The 23,376-nt window shown below is 43.0% G+C and overlaps 1 protein-coding gene across 1 annotated transcript; it reads left to right on the top strand.

The window, feature by feature from the left end:
* Positions 1-3,023: 3,023 nt before the first annotated feature.
* NPAS4 (neuronal PAS domain protein 4) lies at positions 3,024-10,456 on the top strand. The gene is made up of 8 exons (XM_069207955.1): positions 3,024-3,367; positions 4,741-4,892; positions 5,634-5,736; positions 5,906-6,158; positions 6,734-6,843; positions 6,954-7,089; positions 7,457-8,790; positions 9,221-10,456. Exons 1-8 carry the CDS (start codon positions 3,193-3,195, stop codon positions 9,247-9,249), a joined length of 2,292 nt encoding a protein of 763 aa, XP_069064056.1. The 5' UTR covers positions 3,024-3,192; the 3' UTR covers positions 9,250-10,456.
* The last annotated feature ends 12,920 nt before the right edge of the window (positions 10,457-23,376 follow it).

Here is a 23,376-nt window from a genome sequence, read left to right on the forward strand (position 1 = left end):
GAGGGAGACTGCATGTACTTTAGCACTTAGCAGCAGTTTTAAACTGCCCAGAGTTCAGAGCCAACAGAAAGAGGTCAGAAAAATAGGAGGAGGAAGTCACAAAATGTGGGGATGATCCTGAAAAAGGGCCAGGTCCAACACCCATACAAACACACAGAACAATTTTTTGACTCTTTCCTCAACTTTTGATCTCTGACAACTCTTCTCTCCAATAGACCAGCATTCACGTGCACTTTCCATCTTCTAGCCTTTCTTTTTGTCTTTTCAAGACCTTTTCCCTTCACACTCCTAATTATGACACCCTTTTTACTTTCCGGCCTAACTCTCTCCTTGTTCCTCGTCTTTGATTGTCTTCTTTGTTCATTCCCGTTCCCCTACTAGATCCCTCCTCCCCTCTGTTGCAAACTTTCCTCCATGTTCCTCTTTCACAGCTTGCTTGTTTCTAACTATATTGTTCTATCCTGCTCACTCTTGCTCCATTCTCCTTCTCCTGACCACGTTTTTCCTCTTTTCATTTCCAGTCCTACTTTTTTATTAATGCTCCTCCTTCTCCCAGCTTTGTTTTTCTTTTCTCTGGCAACTCCTTCCATCTCTATTTACTCAACATGTTTCCTTTGTTTGCTTCCTCTATCTGTTTATCACCTTTGTAATTTTCTGTGATGTTTCTTCCTTGACTTTGTCTCTTTGTTTTTCCATTTTTTTCCTACATGTTTTTCCTCATTCACATTATGTCACCTAACAGCTAAAACCCGTCTCATTTTTCTTTACTGAATCAATTATTTATACTTTCGTCTGCAGCTTCTTTGTATATTGCCTTGTTTCTCCCCCTTCTCTGACCCTTTTCGGTCTTTTCCCTTGTTTATTTCTCCTTTTTTTCTAACTACTTGCATCTTTATTGTGTTCAAATATTCTTTTTTCTCTACTCATTCTGCCATACTTGTTTCTTCCTAGTTTTCTTTTGTCTTCTTATACATTATGGTTTAACATTTTTGGTTTCCTCTTCTCTTCGTTCTTTACTTTCTCTTACCTATTTTATCGCTTTTAATGTGGCATTGTCTTTTCATTTCTCTTTCTTTCATTTCTTCCACTCTTGTTATTCTTCTCCCTCATTTTTATGCCCATGCCTGCTGTGCTTTCCTCCTTACTTCTGCCATCCCTTTCCATGAATTAGCTGTACCCTTCTAACGCCCCTCCGCCTCCGTGAATGTTATTCTTTTACATTGCTTTGGTTTTGTTTTTCTCCCAATTTCATTCTCTCTGGCTGATCCTCAAACATTTCCCCAATTGTTTATGCTTTACACCTGTTTCTTGCATCCTCTGCCCTTCTAATGTTTTTCCACCCTCCCACCTCCATACCTTTTTTCCTCTTTACCCCTCATTCTTTTTCAGTTAACTCTTGACGCCTTTCCTGTTCTGCCATACCTTCTTTACTCTCCTCACGTTCTTATTCTTCTCTCCCGTGCCTGTGCTTTGTATTTCTTCTGCGTCTTCATTTGTCTATTCTTTTTTTCTCATATTCTCGCTATAGTCCCTTATCATTACTTCATTCAACATACTCTTTTAGTATAGCCCTCCTTTCTGCTTTGTTTCTTGCCTTTTTTTACACGCTTGCATACCAATATTTACACAGACTCATTGAGTAGCATCATCCACACAGACCTTCACATAAAAACAATAAACATACACAAATAAACAAAAATAAATACCATCATAGAGTGGCCTCCAGCCCTCTTTGACCCATCTAGGATATCATCCCTCCAAATGGCACAATCTCAGATGTCCCAGCAACCCTGAAATTCAGAGAAATGTTTCAGAAATATTCAGAAATGTAGCTATTGAGAGACATCTACTCTTGAACGTAGATCCCTCCCCCGTTCACAGACCCATAGCTTTTCCCAATAGAAAGTTGGTGAGAATGCTTCCAGCCCACAAAGGGTGAATACCCCATCTCCCGCCCTCAACCCAATCCTCAGATCTCTTTTTGCCTAATATGGAGATAGGTGCTCCAACGCCAAGCAATCGGCTCGGTGGAGCTGCTGTCGCTGACAGCGCGGGAGTCTGCCTTCCTGGATTAGATTTAATTGCACTGAAGACAGTGACAAAGACGCAGCAATCAACTTTTCAAAAAAGTGGCAGCCTTCCCCCGCACTCTCAAAAACATCGGGGAAAAAAATAAAAGAGGCGATGAAGTCCCCATCAAAGTGACGCGCAAACGCTCAGGAGGGGCTTTCTAATGGACAGGTGGGCTTGCCACAAGAATCCTAATAAACATGCTATTTTCAACACTTGCTATTTTCAACATTTAATGAAAAGGATGTAGGCATACTCAAAAAAGCAACCAAAAATAGGTATATTTTTGTGGTCGACACAGCAATCTCCAACGCAGCTCTCTTCTCCCACCCACACGATACTCCATTTCACAGATTGTCAATATCACATTAAACAAGCAGAACCATATAACCTTCCCTCAAGAGCCAACCCGACAAAAAAATGTAACACTGAAGGCTCAAAAAGGAACTTACATCCACTGATACCTGCTAAATTGCCTAAAGAGGTCCCCTAAACTGAGAAGGAAAAAGAGGGAAGGAGGTGATGTTGGAGATTTAGGGGCTGCCGGATTCCCAGAGAGGCGAGGGGCTTGTGTTCTGAGCAGCCCTCCAGGTGACAAACATCCTCCACTGGCTTGCGCCTCAGGGGAGTTTTATTAGTGCTTGCGAGGGTCTGCTTGGCTTTATGTGGTGGCAACAGGCAAGCGGCGCTTGTGCCAGAGTTCCATTCCCTTCTCCTAATTGGGTACAGAGTGTGTTTCTGGCTCTCCCTCCCTCTTCAGCCCCCCTTCCCTCTGAAACGTCACTGGTGACGTCTCTCTCTATTCAGAAAGACGAGCTGAAACCACTGCCATGTCTTCCCATTGATGCAGGCATATCTTCCCGCCCACCTCCCCTCCTGCCAACCCCCCTTGAGGCACCAGTGCCCACACACTTCTCAGCCTATATAAGGGGGCCGTCAGCCAGGGATGCTTCAACCAGATTCACTAGAGTGGCATCTGCAGGGCTGGAGAGAGCGGAGGACACTAGGAAGAGTCCAACTGTTGAGCCGAAGGAAGGGACCCCGGGGAAGAGAGGACCAGAGGATTTCAAGGCTGGAGAGTAGGCACTGCTGAAATCCGCCGAGAGGACAACCCTGCTCAAGATGTATCGCTCCACGAAGGGTGCCTCCAAGGCACGAAGGGACCAGATCAACGCGGAAATCCGCAATCTGAAAGACTTGCTCCCCATCTCAGAGGGGGACAAGGTCCGCCTCTCCTACCTCCACATCATGTCTTTGGCGTGCATGTATACCCGGAAGTCCATCTTCTTCTCCAGAGGTAAGCAGACATGCTTGGAATGTTTCTCTTGGCGGACGGGCAGATGGGGTGTCAGGTGGCTGGCATTGAGAATGTGCTTGTGGGGCATGCTCGTTTAACAGCGATGGCTGCACAGACCACCCTTGCCTAAAATGTCATGCCAGGGAGAATTGGTAATGTTCAGTATAAGGGAAAGTGCTCGGAGCGAATGATTACCATACCACTACCACCGGTCTTTTGGATGAACTGGCAAACGATTCAAAAGAGCATGGCAAACTGGTTGGCAGTTTCACATAATGCGAAGCCCTGCACCGGCTGTGAATTTGCCTACCTATTGTAAAGTGCTGTCTGCGCTGCGTTGACTGTTCTAGAGTACGCTTCAGGACTGGCAATGTGTCTTAATGCTGAGCGCTGTCTTTGACGTTCATCGCACCTGTTGCTACCATCACTGGACCCTCGAGCGCGTGGTTTTCTAGGGAGCTGCAAAGGCGCCTGTTGCCAATGCGTTGTTCAGAGCTGAGGAATTGTAGCGGGTCTGTTAGTCGGGAGCTGAACGTACATTGGTAGCTAGTGTTGTATAGTTCTGTATGTGCTTAATGTGAATGAGTTGCTTATTTATTGCCCACTTCATTAAATGTTTGCTACAGTTCAAATGGTGCTACTATTCCCCATTCTGAGGGCTGAACATGTGCGCGCTCCAGTATCCAATGCACCCTCCCTAGTGCTTCCCCTGACGTTGGATGCACGTGTATCTCATTGTAGACTGTTGTTCAGGTGCTGAACGTACATGGCTAGCCCATGTGTGCTGTATGCAAGCACATAGCTATCAAAAGCCTGCTCTCTAGGTTTCAATGCACGCTGATACCAATGCCAAAGCTCTAGTCTGCTGTTCTAAACATGCTTAGCTATTAGGAGTCTTTTGTCCGGCGTGCACAATATGCATAGCTTGTGAGACTCTGCTGTCCAGGGTGCTGAACGGGTTGGGTTGCATCCCAGGTTAACTAAAATCGTAGCTGTAGCTTCAAAGCTGTCCACAGTGCTGAGTAGAAACAGCGCGTGTCGATGTGCTGTCCAGGGTGCTGAGCAGGCTAAAATGCTAGATATACCAGCTGTTGCTCGCCTCTTACCAAGGGTTCTTGCTGTACTTATGGCGCCTGTTATCTGTCTTCGGCTGCTGTACGGGCTGTAGGATTCATTTCTAAGATGTGAAATTCTGAATTGGCCCTGGCGTCTAGAGCTGACGGCGTCAATCGACATCTCTCCCCACCACACCCTCCTCCGCTGTTCTGCTGCAGCGTTGAGTCAGCGCGGACCCCGTTGCTAGGGATGTTAGGAGGCAGATTGCCGACCACTTCTCACGCGCCTCTCCCCCCTTTCCTCTCCTTTCTCAACAGGTTCGCCTCTGCAAGAGCTGGAAGAGCTCCTTTCTCCCCAAGACTTGAGCGACTTCGTGCAGACACTCCCGGGGTTCCTGCTCGCCTTTACCAGCGAGGGCAAGCTCATTTACGTTTCCGAAAATGTCGCTGACCACCTGGGGCATTCCATGGTAAGAGGTTCCCGCCAAATGTATCGGGTTTGGGTGTAGGTGCACCAACTGTGGCAGAATTAGCCGAATTCTGTTAACGTAGGATCTACTCTCTGGCTCAAAGCCTACGCAGACTGTGTGATCCTTCGCGAATGACTTCTCTTTGCGTCTCAGTTCCTTATCAGCCATTACTAAAAAAAATATATATATATTTATATATATATATATATATATATATATATTTTTTTTTTCAACGTATGCCGACAAGCCGACAATTTTCATTGACGACTTTATCGACAACTGATGTATTTTTTTTAAATAAAAGGCAAATCAAAATGCTAGCCAAATTCAACATTTATTTTTATCGAAACACAATAAACGCATAAGGTCCTCTATACTGAAATCACCGAAGAGTGAGGTTTCTCCTAGAGTACACACTGAAAATAATGCCACCTGTGGGGGCTTCCAAATTTGGCAGATTACGGGAAAGAAGGCAGAGTGGATAAGGATCAAACATTTTGGTGAAGTGGTGATGCTGAGTTAAAAAAACAAAAAACAAAACAGAACTACTCTGTTCCATGGTCCTAAGTTCTCGCAGTACTGGGTCGCAGGTTAGCAGTTCTTGAGTTTTGTTAATAACATGGGAAGTCGAGAGTGACTGAAGTTCAGATATATCATTGTGAATGTGGAATGGTGAATGATATGCCTTCTGACTAGTGCTAATTTCTAACCACCGGGTCTACTGGCTTTACCCCTCTCCAGGTGGATCTTGTGGCTCAAGGAGATTGCATCTATGACGTAATTGACCCAGCCGATCATTTTGTCATGAGGAGTCAGTTGGCTGTACCATCGCCTACAGACACAGGTGAGCCAAAGTCCTGTGAAAAAGTAACAGCCCCAGCCCTACATCCTTTTGCCTCATGTGTCTTTCAAAGTTGACATTCCCTTCCATCTTTCATGTAACATCTCCCAAACCCTACACTCTTTGTCTCCCATGTAATCCTAAATTGACAATCCCTTCCCTTTTTCTTCAGCTGATCGTATGTTCCGCTGCCATTTCAACACTTCCAAGACGGTCAGGCGGCAGAGTGCGGGCAACAAGCTGGTGCTGATCAAGGGGCGGTTCCACCAGCCCCCAGCAGGCTCCTACTGGTCCTCCAACCCGGTGTTTACTGCCTTCTGCATTCCACTGGACCCTAAGCCAAAAGTCACTCACAACACCTTCTTCCTGGCCTTTTTTGAGAGCAAGCATGCCAAGGACATGTCCATCTTGGATGTCTCAGACAGGTGAGTCAACAGGACATGGCACTACTGCAGTGCGGGAGGTTGCAGGGAGGAGGTTTCATTGGAAATTGTGTACATGGAAAAGTAATTTCCCAGCCAGTAATGCTAGGATTCCCAAACACCTGATCTGGGACAGGATACCACCTCCAAACATACTCTGTTGAGTATCCATAGGATTACGATAAGATAATGTCCTTATTAAATAAAAGACAAATAGTTATCTATCCAGCCCCATGGAAGAAAGTAATTACCACACCAAGAACTAGCTGATAAGATAGCGCAATCACCTTCTTCAGCTTTCCGTACAGAGGTTCAAATCCCAGGATAGTCGCTGTATCCCTTCATCCTAATGGGTTCAATAAATACAATGAGCATCACAGGTTAGATATGACTTCTGTTAGTCTAGCAACAACTCAGTTTGTGCTTTAGAAATAGGAAACATTATTATATTGTATAACTGGAAATGCTTTGGGGCAAATTAGAAAATGAAACAAAGACCTAAGAAAAGTAGAAATTCAAAGTCCACCCAGCTGATACTTTTGTACATCCATTAACTTCCTGCTTTCTTCTGTCAACAGTGCTGAGCTGCATCTGGGCTTTGAGAAGAATGAGCTGGTCTGCAAGTCCTGGTATGGCTTGATACACCCTGAGGATCTGAGCCATGCATCTGCACGTCACTGCCGCTTAGGTAAGGATCGATCCTCTACACCTATACTTATTACCCAATAGTTGCAATTGGCAATTCCACCAGCACTCAACTGGTCTTCCTAACTTCTCTGTTCTGCTTTTCATTGACAGTGGGTGACAGAAATGAGCCCCGCATGGAATTGGTGATCCGCCTACAGAGGAAGGACCAGGGATGGGTGTGGATTTACTGCCTTATCCAGCAGGATAGTTCTGAGATCCCGTTTACCTGCTACAACTACATTATCAGGTGAGTACCCAGAAGAATGTGCAAATTGAAAATAGATGATAAATAAAGTGCTAAGAAAGTGGGCAGGGGTATTGTTTCATTGTTAGCACGACATTGTTAGAAGATTAAAATGATGCACAGCTTGCAATATGGACTAATATAAAGGCCACAAAATACCATACAAAAAACAGCTCATTCAATGTGTTGCATCACGTTTGAGCCTGGGAATGCATAACTAGGTTTAGAGAAAATGTAAAGGGGGGGACTAGAAGGGGAAAAAATGCAACCAGAGGAAAAATATGCTATGCAGTAAAGGAAGGGAGTTTAGTTGTCATCATATTTTTCTGTTGGTAATGCTAACAGCAGCACCTCTTGCTTTGCCTTTTAGTGAGCCAGAAGCCTGGTGTCTAAGACAACAGCTAACATCTGAAGAGACACAGCTCACATATGTCTTCAGTACAACCACTCCATTTCAGGAGAGCCTTCAGTCTCCTGGACATCTCTCAAGCCCAGATCAAGTCTTCACCCCGATTGCCAGCACTCCAACCAGTGGTGTGTCCATTCAGACCTTTGACTTCAGTGGGGTTTGCAATGTGGAGTGCCCTCAGGAGTTTGCTGGTAGCACCAGCCTCAGTCAAGAAGACATTCATCTTGGCCAAATGACAATGGATCAGGGTGATATCTCCTCTTTGGAGGAGGCCACTGGTTCTACTGCCAGACCACAAGGGAAAGACCAGGACTTCTGCTATACAGAATGTATTTTCCTACCTACTACCACCTATGAGCAAACCTTCAGGAGGGAGGCCCCGAGCAGTTCCTCCAAAGACTTTGTCTGCACTCCTCCCTATACTCCACATCAAGGGTGTGCCTTTATGTTCACTTCTCAAGAGTCATACTCTCAAACTACTGCCCCAACAACCACTACTCCTACCACTACGACCACCACAACCACCACAGAAGAACTGTACTACTCTACAGACAATAGCAGCGCTCTCTATGAGAAGCTACCCCCCACCCCAAGTCCGGGTGATGGTGACTGCACAGTCATGACAGTACCTGAAGTTAGAGGTCCCCTGTACATTGACGTGCCCATGATTCCGGACAGTATCTTGACCCCAGAAGCATCGCCTATCAAGCAGACCCTCTTCAGATATTCTGAAAAGGAGAAGACCGAAATTGATCTCCTGGCCAAGCAGATCAGCGCGTTGGCTGAAGACTTCAATTCTTTTGCTACTAAGGACTTACCTTTACTAGAGCAAACGTATGCCAGGCATACCAGTGTCAGCCGAAGCTCTTCTCTTCCTTCCAGCCTGCCAAGCAGCTGCCAAGACTTCCTGCCCCTCAGACATTGGAGGAGCATTGATTTCTCCTTCCTGGCCTGCACAGAGGAAGAATACCTGGAAGAGAACTCCATTGAGAACATTTTTCGAGACCTGTCCCCGCCTCTTTTTGAGAGGAGCGGCTCAGGTGCCCGGTGCCCCCACCAGTTGTGTGGCAATGTCAGTAGTCCATTCTGCCTGGACGTCGAAGCTAGTAACGAGGCGGAGATCCTCTTGCCTCCGTCTCCGTCGATGGACCTGTCTCCAGAAGAGCAGTCCTTCCTGGAAGAGTTGGCCTCGTATGAAACAGCCTTTGAGGCACGTGCCTCAAGGTCCCCGTGTGATGGGTTTAATGATGAGTTGTATCAACTCCAGAGTCATCCGCACAACAGCTTTCATGAAGGTAAGATTAAATAAAACACTCTGACTCCTTCAGCATGTTTTGGCGTGAGGGGTGGGTCACTGGTAGCAACTGGAGGGTGGTGAACATCTGGGGCCTGGTAAAGGAGGTTAATTTTAGGGAATAAAATGGAGAAATAGTGGCTTATCACAACTTGTAAAGATCTGAGTAAAGAATTGCAAATTTAGCATTTGAAGACAAGAACTAATAGAGGTGGCAGGCAACTTGACATTATAAAGTAAGTGCAGTAGAGAGACGTAGGAGTCTGGAACCTGCAAACAATATATGAAAGAGTAATGGGGGGAAATGTTATTTCCAGTCTTGTTTTTGAAAAATCACAGGTAATTTTGTTAATTGACTACTGGTGTTTCAACTAACTTGGCCAGATGTCTAACCATCTCTCTTCTTCTTTCTCCTTTCTGTTTCCTTACAGATGGAAGCGGAGGTGATCCTTCGTTCTGAAATAAGTCTGTGACTTACTTCATTAAGTATGGCATATTGTCATATTTCGTGGAGCTTCTTCTACCAAACCACAAGGAGAACGATGACTTTTTGGTCTTCAGTTTCGCCTTGGCTAGTGCATTTAACATTTGGGTTTTGGGGAAGGGGATCTCTCTATATTTTTTTATATATACGTGGATGATGTACACGATACACTATCTTCCTTTGTACAAAGAGGGAGGGGCAAATGAAAGTATTCAGCTATAAAAAGAGTGGTTCCTGGTTAAAAAACAGGGACAATGCAAGAAGTCTTACATAACGTAACTGTATTCACTTGTAGTGAATATATTTGTATGTTATTTGATGCGCAATAACTGAATAGTTTTTATGATGAAATGTTGTGCGCCCTGGTGCCTGTTGCTAAACATTCTCCAAAGTTTGGATCCAGTGAAAATAGCAAAAGCAACCGGATGTACGACCAATGTTTCTTCTCAGTCCACACCAGACAAGTGGAAAAAAGTTAATATCAGATACCATCATCAGTTAAACACATAAGTAAGCCACCTCTCCCTATACAATTTCCCCACAAATTATATTGGAATGTGGGGTAAAACGTTCATACTAGTTAATGATAAACAATCAACAGCTATTACAGTGATTCATATATGGACATTGTCATCTCTGTTCTTGATTTTTGAGCAAAGCCAAATTTTGCTCTATCTTCCCATCAAAACAATCTAATTTTGCCTGTCCGAAAATGTATTGTGGAATCACAAAAGCAGTTTATGCAGCAGTTAGCCCGGCTTTCCCCAAACTGTGTGTGAATTGAGAAGAAACATCGATTTCTGTTTTTTCTTCCTTGTGCTTGGGGGTTCTGTATAAAATATATAAAGATATTGAATCTAAAATGACACCTGACAGGTAATTTCAGGTGTCTTTGTGCTAACGTAGAGTTCCCTACGAATAAGTAAAAGGATTGAATCCTGAACAAACTGTAAATGTAATGTTACAAAACAAATTCACACATTCAAGAAATGTGGTGGATGTAAAATATTGTATATTTATTAATAAGATACTATTTTTTACCTGTAGAAATAATGCAGATACCATTTAAATGTATACTTATGAGATGGACATTGTGGAAATATTCTGGTGTGTGTATCTCAATATTAGTGTATTTGTAATACAAATATATTTATATTAAAAATTAAATTTTTGAAGGAAGATGATTCTGGTGTTATTGGCATTGAGACTTGCAACACCTTGTGACTGAGATATTGATTACTGACTGCAGAAAGAATGAAGCTGTTTCCCAAACACAGCCCTTCATTCTTGCTACACTGCCATCATAAACGATCCTGCTGATGCCTCTTCAACTTCAGCCACTCTTTTGACTTTGCCAAGATACTTCTCATTTAGTACCACTTTCTCCTTCAACATGTGTGATTTATATGGAACACTTGTCTCCATCCACCATTCTATAACTGAACATTATAACAGGCTTTCCCATTCATACCACTCTTTCTTCAATAATGTAGGACTCGCATGTAAATTCCTTCTACATTTTCACCTTTTACACTACTTTCTTGTCAAAGTATCAAATAAAGTTAATCACAGGCTATTTCTCATAGATACAAGACACCTCTCCTCTTACACACATCCCCTCACAAATTTGAATCAGCCATTTCTCTTCTCTTTTCCAACTATTAGAGGCTCCTCTAGGACTGTTCTTCAATACTACTACTCTCTCTCTCTCTCTCTCTCTCTCTGTAGTGCAGAGATCACAGGCACATTTAGGCCCATATTTATACTCTGTTTGCGCCAAATTTGCGTAGTTTATTTTTACGCAAATCCAGTGCGAATTGAACTCCATATTTATATTTTGGCGCCAGACATGTCTAGCACCAACATATTGGAGTTAAAGTCATTTTTTGACTGAGGAAAACTACCTTGCGTCAATGAGATGCAAGGTAGGCATTCCTGGGCAAAAAATGACTCTAGGGCCCAGGGACCTCATTTATCCTCCTGTGTAAAAATTGTGCATGGGAGGGAGGCAGGCCTAAATAATGTCACTAAGCTTGCTTAGTGCCATTGTTTAACACCTGGGTCCGGACAGGCATTAGGGGACCTGTGGGCTAATTTCCATGGTGGAACACCATGGAATGAGTCGACAGGTGCCCGCCCCAAGGACAGCCCCACCCACACCAGAGGGACAGCGGAGGATGGGGGACCCCATCCCAGGTATGTACAGGTAAGTAAAGGTAAGTATTTACCTATTTTTAAAAAAACAATGCCATGGCACAGGGTACAATGGCCATGCCCGGGGGACCCTTGTCCCCTGTGCTGACCATTGGGGTGGTGGGCATGACTCCTGCCTTTTATAAGGCAGGAGTCATGTGGCATGTTAGGTTTAGCACCATAAAATCTAGAGCTCTGGTATCATTCACTCACCTTTCTGCCTTTACCTCTCTCTGCCATCTGTGTTGCAACACTCAACTGGAACAGCCCTCCATGTTTACACCTGTCTCTCTATCTTATACATTTTAGCGACATAACTCTATTTGTGCATTATTCTACTCAATGGCATGAGTCTCACCTATTGGAGCATTGGAATGTTGAGAAGTAAACTGAAGACAATGAAGTTGTTTGTAGCCAACACTGGATGATACGAACCTTCGACTCCAATATTCCAGTGTTTGTTGTTCTTCATCCCCCTCTTTCACTCCAGCCTCCGTCTACAACTGCTGTGAAAGGTCCTAGATTTCATTATAAACTCGGCTTCACTGTCTTCACCATTATTTCCCTTGGCCGTGGGCTATAATGATCAATTATGTCACCAGGTACAACCCAAAACTACACTATACCCTTTACCCTTTACTTTAGCTTCAGATCCCAGAACATCACCACCACAAGTTAAAGCTAGAGCACCACAACTCAGAGATTCAATGCCACAATCCTAAGACTAGCCACCCCACTGCAGAGTATTACTGACACAACCCAGATCTTCTTCACCATATGGAACTTCACAGACATCACCCAAAGCCCAACCACTACAACTCAGAGCTTCACCACCATATCCACGAGTTTTACCACAACTCAGAGCATCACTACCATAACAGTACATTACAACCAAAAGCCAGAGCTTTACAAAAACAATTTAGACTACTGCAGCTAGATCCCAGAGCTACACCACGACAACTTTCGTGATAACCTCACCCAGAGCTTAACCTACTTCACAAATTTCCCAAGTTGAGCATCAGAACCACAACAGAACTTACCCACCACAACCCAGAGCTGTTAAAAACCAAATTAAAACATCACATATCTTCCCAGACGTTCAGCACCATAACCACGGTTTGACCATCAAACCCAGAAACGTTACCACTTCAACTTCAGTTTCACTGCAATCCAAAGCTTAATGGCTCAACCCAGAGCCTCAAACAAAACAACTCCCAACATCACTACCACATCACAGCACCTTTCCACCGTAGGCTAGGCCTTCACGATTACAACACAGAACGTAACCATTCCAACTCAGAGCATCATTGCCACAACTGAGAACTTTATCAACACATCTTAGAAGTTCACACATCCATCTACAACCTTACCACTACAACCCAGTCATTACGCCTTTATGAATAGCCTTTTTTGATCCGCATTATCATAATAGATAACTAAGAGCTTTAGCTAACATCACCAATTTTTCGACCACCGCAACCAAGTATGTCTCCCCATACGTCAAAGGCCCACCAACTCCACCCCAAAGAAGCAGAGGTGATGCACCACTTACACTAGAGTTTTGTGTGTATGTCTCAGAACTAAATCTCATGACTTCACCTCATGACCTTGTATCTTGATTACTACAACAATGGTTGTTGTATTTACGCAGATCCCAATCATTATATAGTTTCCCAATCTAGCACACGTGCAGTTCCCAGCATCTTGATTCAACCTCGAAATGCTTCATTTTCCATTCCCCCTGTCTTAACATTTCCCTTTCACATGTGGTGCTTTCTGGATGTTTCTCGGGCTTTTGTATCTTCCAGTCCTTAAAAATGTAACTCATTCCTCCTCTCATCCAGTGTGCACATGCACAACAACTGCACGAAAAAACGTTCACTGTTTGAGTCTGTAAAAGCGTTAAACCTGTGCAGATATCCATAAAAAATCAAGTCATGGCCTCTAAAGTATACCATGCTTAAAGTAATACATTTTCCCAGCAACTTAGCTATGCCCCTTCCGAAGAGAGAGGGATTCCACGTCAACCTCCATCTTTATGAGAAAGACCTGAAGCGGCTACCAAGGTACCCTTATTAATTGTGAGCGGATGAGATGATGGACTTCAAGATGGGACTCACACGCCTCCTGACTTGGCACTCATGAGCCCTGCTGAAGAAAGGAAAAAGATCCTTTGGGGGTAGAAGGGGCCCATTGCAACACTGCTGCTTAGCACAAAGATTAAAAGTAACTTCAAGTTGAAGGTTTCAGCTCAGCAACCCATCTTCACTGGAGAGTATAAGTCGGTGGAGCAGACATAAGACGTGTACTAGGGGACACATTGTGAGAATCTTGGAGAATATTTATAAACTGTGTCAAGAGTATGGGGCACGACAAGTGAGAAACTTTGGGCTCCTGAGGGGCAGCATGAAAGATAGAGATTACATTGTCAGATACAAAGAGGAACTTTTGGGACTGTTGGCCGCCAGTGTGAGATGCCGACTGTACCCTATCTGGTAGTGATAGGGGCTTGGGCTTAGCGCTAGACAGTGCAAGGAGCTTAGAATATACAGTGAGGCATCTTGACTTCTTTGGGCGAAAGAAGGGCAGTGGGAAGCTCAGAGCAAAAAGACAGCGTGAGAAGGTTTTGGAACAGGGACAGGCAGTGTGAGAAGGCTGTGCCATATCGACAGGTGATGTGGCATGTTTGAGGTATAGTGACAGCTGGCTTGGGAGCCTTGAGGCCCTTGGACAGACATGGGCTCTTGATGACCATGGACAGAAGTGTGAGGTGTTTGTGAAGGATGTACAGGCAGCGTTAGGTACTTACAGCACATAGGACAAACTTGGGGTAAAAGGTCAAGTGGTGTGAGTTGCGCATGAAGCGGATCCTCGAAGGATGAGTGACTGACTGCGTACCTTCTTCGTCAAGTATGGATCCTGACTTTTTGGTGGCTAAACCTTGCTTCCTGAGATCAAGAACTGTAACAGTTGTAGTAGTAGTGATATTCCAAAACAAATGTACACAAATACAAATCAATTGCAGCACAATAAATGCACAGAACACTGGCAAATTTACACACACACACACACACATTGAAACAATGATCAATATCAAAGTGACTCTCTTGATGTGCTGATTTGAGAGAATGAAAAGAACACTTGATGAGAAGCATAACCTGCAGAGGCAGTAACACAGAAGGAACAACGCCTGCTTCCTTCTCCTTGATGAATATTCCTTGAGATCGTTCAGTACTTGTTCCCTCGCGTCGACCAATAGTTCTCTAACAAGTGATCTTTTACCTTGTTAGACTCAATGCGAGAAGGGATTGAGTACTAGAACAAAGCTACATACATTTTATTTACTAGTTTTATATGTTGCTCGGAGCAATAATAGTGTTCGTGAAATTCACAACATTCACAATTTAGTCTCTCAATGTAAGTAACACAAATGTAGGCAGAGAGGAAGGTGAAATAGGGGAACATGTCGAGGGAACCAAAACAATGTGTAGCCAATTGTAGATTATCAGGATGAAGAAGGACAAGTAGCCAAGAGGAACAAGGGGAGTCAGTGTACTTAAAGTTTTAAAGGAAGCCTCGTTAAGAAAAGTCAGAAGTCTGAGAATATGTCTATCCTTAAACGGGAAAGCATGATGGAATGGCATTGGCCCCTTCTCCACATAGACCCTCTCCTCAAATTCAGAGCCATGGAGTGGCGACCCAAGGGCAAGGATATTCCATCACTGGGAGCATGTTCAATGGAAACATTCTGTGAAGCAAAAATAGTTACTGTCTCTGCAAACCAAGGCCACAACGGAAGCACTCTCATGTTGAGTGAGTACATCGTGGAGTGATGCGGAGTGGAAAGTCCTTCTGGCCTTTGTTAAGCATGCTATCCTGCCTTTATGCAATTTGACCTAAAAATCTGTCCTAATCCCAGACCTGAGTCTCAAGCCTAATGGGATGTGTGTGTGATTGCTCCCTTCAATAGAATTGTGCTCTGGGTGTTTTTCTCTGTTAGGATTTGAACTATTTATACATAAAGGGCCGATGTCTGTCTGACAACCGGACACCTACAGCTCCTAGGACTAAAACATTTGTTTCTCATCACGAAGACAGAAGCGGAGCCAAGTGAGCTGCCCCAAAAGTGGAGCCTGGACAAATGGCAAACTGGCATGTAAGGAGCCAATCTACATCTGCAGTTAGGACAAAATGGCCACAGCACACAGAGAGTAATGTCCAACAATGAAGCAACAAAAGGTATTGCCGGTGTGGTTCTGTGGGTTAGGAGAAGAATGATGTTGAAACCAGTCTCAAATCCTGTTTGTGGATGGTGTCTTTATTTGTAGGTGCTTCGAAAGTATTGAATCATCGTGGAGATACAGCCAACACGTGTTTCGTCACACAGGTGACTTCATCAAGGCTGGGGCCGCTGGTTTAAGTAAGTAAGTGGTGGCGTATAGTAGCGAAGTTGCTCTGTGATCAGTAGAGTGGGCTGAGTTAGATGGTACAGAACTGTAATTAGTAAGGCTGCGTCAGACAGCTACAGGTACGTAGGTACAAGGCTTGTGTGATAATGAAGATTGGGGAGGCCCTGATAAGCCTGAAAAGTGACCAGGAAGAAGCGTAGCGGTGAGCTATCCGGTAGTCGCACGAACTTCCTGGTCACTTTTCAGGCTTATCAGGGCCTCCCCAATCTTCATTATCACACAAGCCTTGTACCTACGTACCTGTAGCTGTCTGACGCAGCCTTACTAATTACAGTTCTGTACCATCTAACTCAGCCCACTCTACTGATCACAGAGCAACTTCGCTACTATACGCCACCACTTACTTACTTAAACCAGCGGCCCCAGCCTTGATGAAGTCACCTGTGTGACGAAACACGTGTTGGCTGTATCTCCACGATGATTCAATACTTTCGAAGCACCTACAAATAAAGACACCATCCACAAACAGGATTTGAGACTGGTTTCAACATCCTTCTTCTCCTAACCCACAGAACCACACCGGCAATACCTTTTCTTGCTTCATTGTTGGACATTACTCTCTGTGTGCTGTGGCCATTTTGTCCCATTTTGTTCTAGGGTACTCCTAGTACCTACTTTGGTGCCTACCGGGCAGTAAGGCACCTGGCCGTTTTGCACCGGACTTTACTCGTATTTATTTTGTTTAAACTATTTGTCTACTGCCTAGAAGTGCGGCGCCTCTCACCCTTACTGCCCTCATTACATCTGCAGTTATGTGGATCCCTCACCCTCTTCTTTTAGTTAATGGAAGATTCCATTTGAGTCAACTAAAAAAACACTAAATTTTCAAAAGTAGCAGTCGCTCTTTGTTAAGAAATAAAACAGAAACGCTCTGAAACTGGACAGTTCTGGTTAGCTGAACAAACACGACTCATTCCCAAACAACGAAAAAAACGACTCATTCTGCTGATTGACTATTCGGGCACTGAAGTGGTTGTGCGGGGACTGAACGGATTCAGTAGGAGCAAGCAGAGGCCTGGAAAATAAATGGGAAATTCTGCATCCAGCATCCATGTTGATATATTAACGTGCACATTCCATTTGGTTGTACACAGCAGGCTCTTGGTGCAGTGCTTGGGCTCCTTACAAGCCCTTTGGCATCCCTGTGCCGCCTGCTTAGCTACACATTGCTTATGACTGTGTGCAGTGAGCTCTGTGCACAGACCCTAACTTTCAGTAGGTCCTAGCCCAAACCCAGTGGCTCCAAGCTCCCTGCACACTGCCTTTGGCTGCACCCTCCAGGTAATGGAAGTGCGCCCAGGTCTATAGTAATTGCGCTAATGCCCATGGCTCTGCGGCCACTATTCATGGCCTTAAGCAATACACATTGGGCAATAGGTGAAGGACATGTTCAGTTTCAAGTCCATGCCCAACCACCATAAAAACAATTGTGCTGGGAATGTATTTTGAGCAAAGACAGCGGCGTCTGTATGCTGTGCATGCCAGGCCCTGTGCCGCTGAGGGTACTGTGTATGGACTTAAGATGTGTGCAGCAGACTCCAGTCCAAGCCACTGTGCTTCCACACCTGCTGTGTACAGCCTTTGAAGAGTCTGCGGGGGTGGGGGTGGAGTAAGTAGCAAAAAGAGGCTCACTCAGCTTCCTGTAAGAACACCAAAAATATCAACGGGACCAATAAATAGCATCCTTCTGGAATGGGAGGTAATTTTATTTCACTTCACTTGTCACAGATCCTGCCATGTCTCTACACTTAGAAACTCTTCCTCCAGGTGGAGGTAAGACCCAACGATGAAGCTACTGGCTGCTAGTACACCAATGGAGATGACATACCGCTGATGAAACTAGCTGTTCAGGGTCTCAATATAATTTTTAAGAGACTCTTGTCTTAAGAATGGTGTGCCTTCACTCCCCTTAATATTTTTCGTGTACAGTCTTTGGCCATACACAGCAGGTTCGGACTGTAGAGCCTGGCCTGAATCTAGACCCAGTGCCAGCCTCCAAGCTACTGGCCTGTCTTTGCATAGCCTTTGACCATGCATCGAGGGATCTAGGTGCATGATCTGGACCAACCTCTCACTACAGTCAGTCCCTATGCTAACTCCCTTGCAAAGAGTGAGCTGCGCAAGGACTTCAGTCTTGTGAAGATGTCCATAGTAGCATAGCTTTATGACCAATTAGCTGTGTAAGGCTGGAAGCTATACATACCAGGCTCCTGGCACAAGGCATGGAGTACAGCTGAAATTCAGTACCAAAGTCTAATAATCACAAACTGTTTTCTCATATATTATTACAATATCACCATTATCAGCTTCATTTCTTTTGATTGGTTTGTCTTTACTTAGATCATTAATAGCTAGTTTCCCCCCATAAATTAAATTGTAGGCATTGGTGTCATGTCGTTTGCTTGACATGTAACATTCCCAGTTATTCAAGCTCCACCAGTTGATGGAATATGCCAATAAACTTCCCTGATGGTAATTATGGGAAATATTTAGATTTACTTTTAAGCAAAATATCCAGACTTTTTGTGTTTTCAATATTCAATTAATCTAACACTTTCATCATACTCATTGGTAATATGATTTGTTCAGCAGTAGACACCAAAAAAAATAGTGTCCGAGATATCTTGTGTAGTCATTTTATCCTCTTCTATGGGGTTATCATTAGATTGTATACCAACTGGTTTGTCCTAGGGGTGGGTGGAATTGGTAGAGTTTCATTCAGCAGAATTCTGCTGAATTACATTAAAATTCAGCAGAATTCCGTGGAATTCCGCCATGGGGCAGAGTGGGCACTGCAATATGCAGTAAATACCCCCTCGGTGCCCTTACATAATTATGTAAGGGTGCCAAGGGGTATACACTGCACTGCAGTGATTCAAACAGAGCTGGAAGGGGGAGTAGTCCCTCTGTGTTTAAAAATCACTACTGATTAAAGTTTAATCTGCAGAGGTTTTTAAACATAGAGGGGTGGCTCCCTCTTCCAGCCCTGTTTAAAATCAAGCAGTGCTGAATTAATTCCGCCGGCAGAACAGCAGATTACATGAGTAACGCAGAATTACTAAATTACTCCAGTTCAGTCAACAGAATGAATAATTCTGCCCACCCCTCATTTGTCCACAAAATACCTCATATATTGCAACCTGCATACAAACTTTAATAAATCTACCATACGTTTATTCATATTGCTAATTGTGTTATGGAAAAAGTTCAAACTTGTCTTAAAAAGAGACAATATATCCCCATTGAATAATCTGTCAAACAGATTCATAATAGTAATATTTAGGCTGGTATCAACACCATCAGCAGTAGGTTCTACAACTGAGAAGTCCACTCCTTTGACCAGTTGCCTTTGGACCTTGAGTGTGTTTGTACACCTATTCTTTCCTTGTTTCGTCCTTCCAGTGAGCGTGTTGATAGTAGGACTAGTGTTAGACAAGGGAAAGCACAATATGTGAGGTGGAATCCTAGAGTTAGTGATAAAGTACTGAGACTTTGATGGTCAGAAGCGTACTGGATTATGGGATTAAATGCAGTTGAAAAGGGACAGAAGACTAACCATGAGCACCGATAGTTTCCGGAAAATCAATTTTGGAAAGTATTTAATTGTACATGCATTGATATTTTATAATTGTAAATAATGTGTTGTGCAGATGTTCTGTCTGAGGACAATAAATGGTTTCATACACTGCAATCTGAACAGATACTATTATCAAACCTCCCCTACTCGGTCCTCGCACTTTTATGATAGACATTATTCCCCTTATGCTCAACTAAGGGTTGACAATCCCATGTTTACCTATGCTATATTTAAATGTGGAAGTTGCAACCAGTTATCAATAGCTCACATTACATTTTTCTCATACACACTTCTCACTAAATAGAACAATAATTCATTCTTCCTTTTAATTGTGCATTGGAGGTATTGACTGTTATCACAATTTCTACCCTATGGTTTTGAACCACCAAGCACAGACCTTGATACCTATCTCCGTGTGCCTGAGTATACCATAATCTTGTATTTTTGGATAGATATCACCTGTATTTTTAGTATATTATAGTGTCATCAGAAGTGATACAAACACAGTTTTTATATTATCTTATATATAATCTTAGATTCTATATCTCTCTGACTACATACAGGGAGAGGTTTTTATGATTTTTCTCCACATTCCTACTCAGAAGTTTAGTCACATATTTTAACATAGTACTTGACATATAACACATATGCCCAGAATGTCCAATAGACGTATTCCTTCTATTTTTTGCCTCTATGGACCACACAGACAGATTAAATAGCACGAAATAACTTGCCTACTATAGCATCTAATTCAGTGGTTCCAACCTTTTGGCTCCTGAGGACCCCCACTAAATCACCCCTGGAAGCTGGGGGCCCCACGCAATTGGTAGTAGTTAGATTTCAAAACTCAACGCAGCAATTCACAAAAAATACACACCAAACAGATACTTGAATTACTAAAGATATAATTATTCTATATTGAAAACATATGCAAAAATCAGAAAATCTTAATGGGAAGGTTGGCGCTGCATCTCAGTGACTAACTTTTAAATGTTTGCTTTTATTTAGGAAAGCTGAATTCTCAGGTCAGATTCTACATTTCCCAAGCAATTTCTGTTTTTACTTTTTAGGTTCAAAAGATCTAAGAAAGCTTTTTTCACATTAATATGTTGGGGGGGGAGAAAAACACAAGGGCCTCTCTTCTCTCCATAATCTCACTGTCACATGCAATTAATTTGTTTTATAGCACCTCTCATGCCAGTGTAGGGTGTCAGAGCACTTTACAGGGGACTACAAGGTGTAGCTTTCACATGTCATCCATACTGGTAGGCATTTTGTAAGAGTGCTTGGTCTGGAGAAGCACAAACTCAGGATTCAGAACATAACAGTGATTAGAGTTGACTTTAATAATAAGAATGTATTTCTAGGCAAGCAAACCTTTTTTTTAGCAGCATAAGGATAACGAAAGATGGGTGACAAATACAACTTTCTAAATTGTGCATGCAGTTTACATGCACTTCTTTGATGGCAGTTCATAGCTCACTGTGCTACATTACAATTGTAACTTGTGAACTGCACAGAAACAAAAGAATCTGTCACAAAAGCAGTAACCCACTGTGCGATGCACATAAAATATGGTTCTTTGCATGATACACATTCTTTGCAGTAGGTATAATTACCAGCTGCACTACCTTAGATGAGTCAAAACTGCCACTAGACAAAACTCCCATCTCTCTCCAGGAGGAACATTAATCACCAGAGTTATATTGAAGCTTTTATTTTTGCCTGAAAGCTGCTGGATGTACAAGGAAATTTGCAGTACTTTTAAAACTGCTGCACAAATTTAGTAAATAATATGAAAACATGCATATGTTTCTGAGAGGCCTCAGCTGGGGGAAGTGCCTTCCTGCCAGCCCAGGCTTGCGGACCCCCTGGGAATATGTCACAGACGCCTGGGGGTCCGCGGACTACAGGTTGGGAACCGCGGATATAAGTTGTAGACTGGGAATTTCAAATATCAATGGGTCACAACATCGTGACTACAATATTAAGGGACAACATTTTGAAAGCTATGTTTATGTACATTTTCTGTGGCTAATTTCACATACAAATGACTTGCTAATATAGATATCCTCAAAATACATAGATATGGAGTTAAGAAATGAAAATTATTATCTCTCTCTGTGCACTTACCTGTTTGATATTTAGTCCCTCAATATTGTGGTCACAATATTGTGACTTGTTGATATTTGGGATTTGATACACACTACTATAATCTGCATCTAAAATGGCAGCATTCATCAACAATCCAAGTGGGGTTGCAAGTGACATATGGTAGAGTAATGAATCAGATACTTGTGCTACCTTCCTCACAATACAATATTTCCCCATTTTTATTATGACTTTAGGCTACTTGCTAGTGATAATTATTGCTTGTTTTATTTCCATCGCAAATATATACATGGATGTAGGCCCGTATGCACTTGTCTTGTAATTTTGGTGACACGAGCCAAACAAGCTAACATACAACAGCTTTCACTAAATACATATGCATAGAGGTGATGCTGGTAAATCTGACATGGTACCTTACCAGAATATGATTAACTACACTTTAGTCAAATGCTCTACAAACATATTTAGGATACCTTTCCTCCAGATGAGATCTCCAGCTTCCAAGAAAACTGTATTTGTTGTAAGTTAGTCATACAATGTGCCTTTTTATTTATTCACATTATACATTAATTTGCAAACAGCCGCCACTAGAACATTGCATTGGTTGCAATGCCATAATAAGGTTTTTTTATACAGATCATTCTACATCAAATCCAGGTTCCTTGTGTTTAATACTATAAATGTTAGTTTTCATATAAGTACTCTTTAGTTATTTCCATGGGGTAACTTATCTACACATTGCTTGTTTGTTATTAAAAATTACAGCACTCAGCACATTTTAAACCTCACTACAACTAGTCCTGGTTTTCACAGTGCCATACTAATGTTCATGTAATTATCTTCCTCAAACATTGCCAAATACACATGTTCTTCACTAAACTCATGTAGCTACGATCTAACAACTGTGTTCCTGATGAGAACCTGCTTGAACCTGGTCCGCTGCCCTGCTTTACTGGCAATTCATTGTTACTGTGTGCTTTTGATGACTGATTACTTGATTTTCAATTCCATGATTCATCCCACCTGCTTGAGGGGGTTATCTGCCTTTTTTCTTGCCTCGTATTTTAGTACAAAGTAACTTCTGTTCCCAAGCCTTATACTTATGCTATTGTACCTTATGTTCCAGAGACCTGTTTTGTTGCTACAACTACGTCTGTTCTGGATGAGAAGCAGGGATGAGGGATGAGAAGGAGGAATGATGGAAGAGAAGTAGGGATGATGGAAGAGGAGTAGGGATGAGAAGCAGGGATGATGGAAGATAAGTAGGGATGAGAAGTAGGGATGATGGATGAGAAGCAGGGATGATGGATGAAAAGTAGGGATGATGTATTATGGATGAGAAGTATGGATGATGGATGATGGATTAGAAGTAGGGATGATGGATGAGAAGTAGGGATGATGAGAAGTAGGTTTTATGTATGATGGAAGAGAAGCTGGGATGATGGATGTGAAGTAGGGATGATGTATGATGGATGAGAAGTAGGGATGATGGATGAGAAGCGGGGATAAGAAGCAGGGATGAGGAGTGAGGAATGAGGATGTCCTAAAATGGATGCCGTACGCCCATTAGTAAGATGACAAAAGTTTAAAGACAGGGATTTCCTTTAACTGCAATCCGTTTCTCTCTGCAGGTGTTTTCCTTCTCTGTCAAAAACGGAGCGAACACGAAATCCACAATCCACCTGGGACGTCCATTATTCCCCAATGAGGACAAAAAACAGTTCACTACTGCTTTAACTTGCCAGATGTAAG

Source organism: Pleurodeles waltl, chromosome 9 (genome assembly GCF_031143425.1).
Source record: "Pleurodeles waltl isolate 20211129_DDA chromosome 9, aPleWal1.hap1.20221129, whole genome shotgun sequence".
In the NCBI taxonomy this organism is placed as follows: domain Eukaryota; kingdom Metazoa; phylum Chordata; class Amphibia; order Caudata; family Salamandridae; genus Pleurodeles; species Pleurodeles waltl.

Bases quoted from the DNA above. Each gene is read 5' to 3' on its own strand.
- NPAS4 (XM_069207955.1), top strand. From the start codon at position 3,193: ATGTATCGCTCCACGAAGGGTGCCTCCAAGGCACGAAGGGACCAGATC. The intron at 4,893-5,633 runs GTAAGAGGTTCC...ACCCCTCTCCAG, and splicing joins ACCACCTGGGGCATTCCATG to GTGGATCTTGTGGCTCAAGG. The intron at 6,159-6,733 runs GTGAGTCAACAG...TTCTGTCAACAG, and splicing joins ATCTTGGATGTCTCAGACAG to TGCTGAGCTGCATCTGGGCT.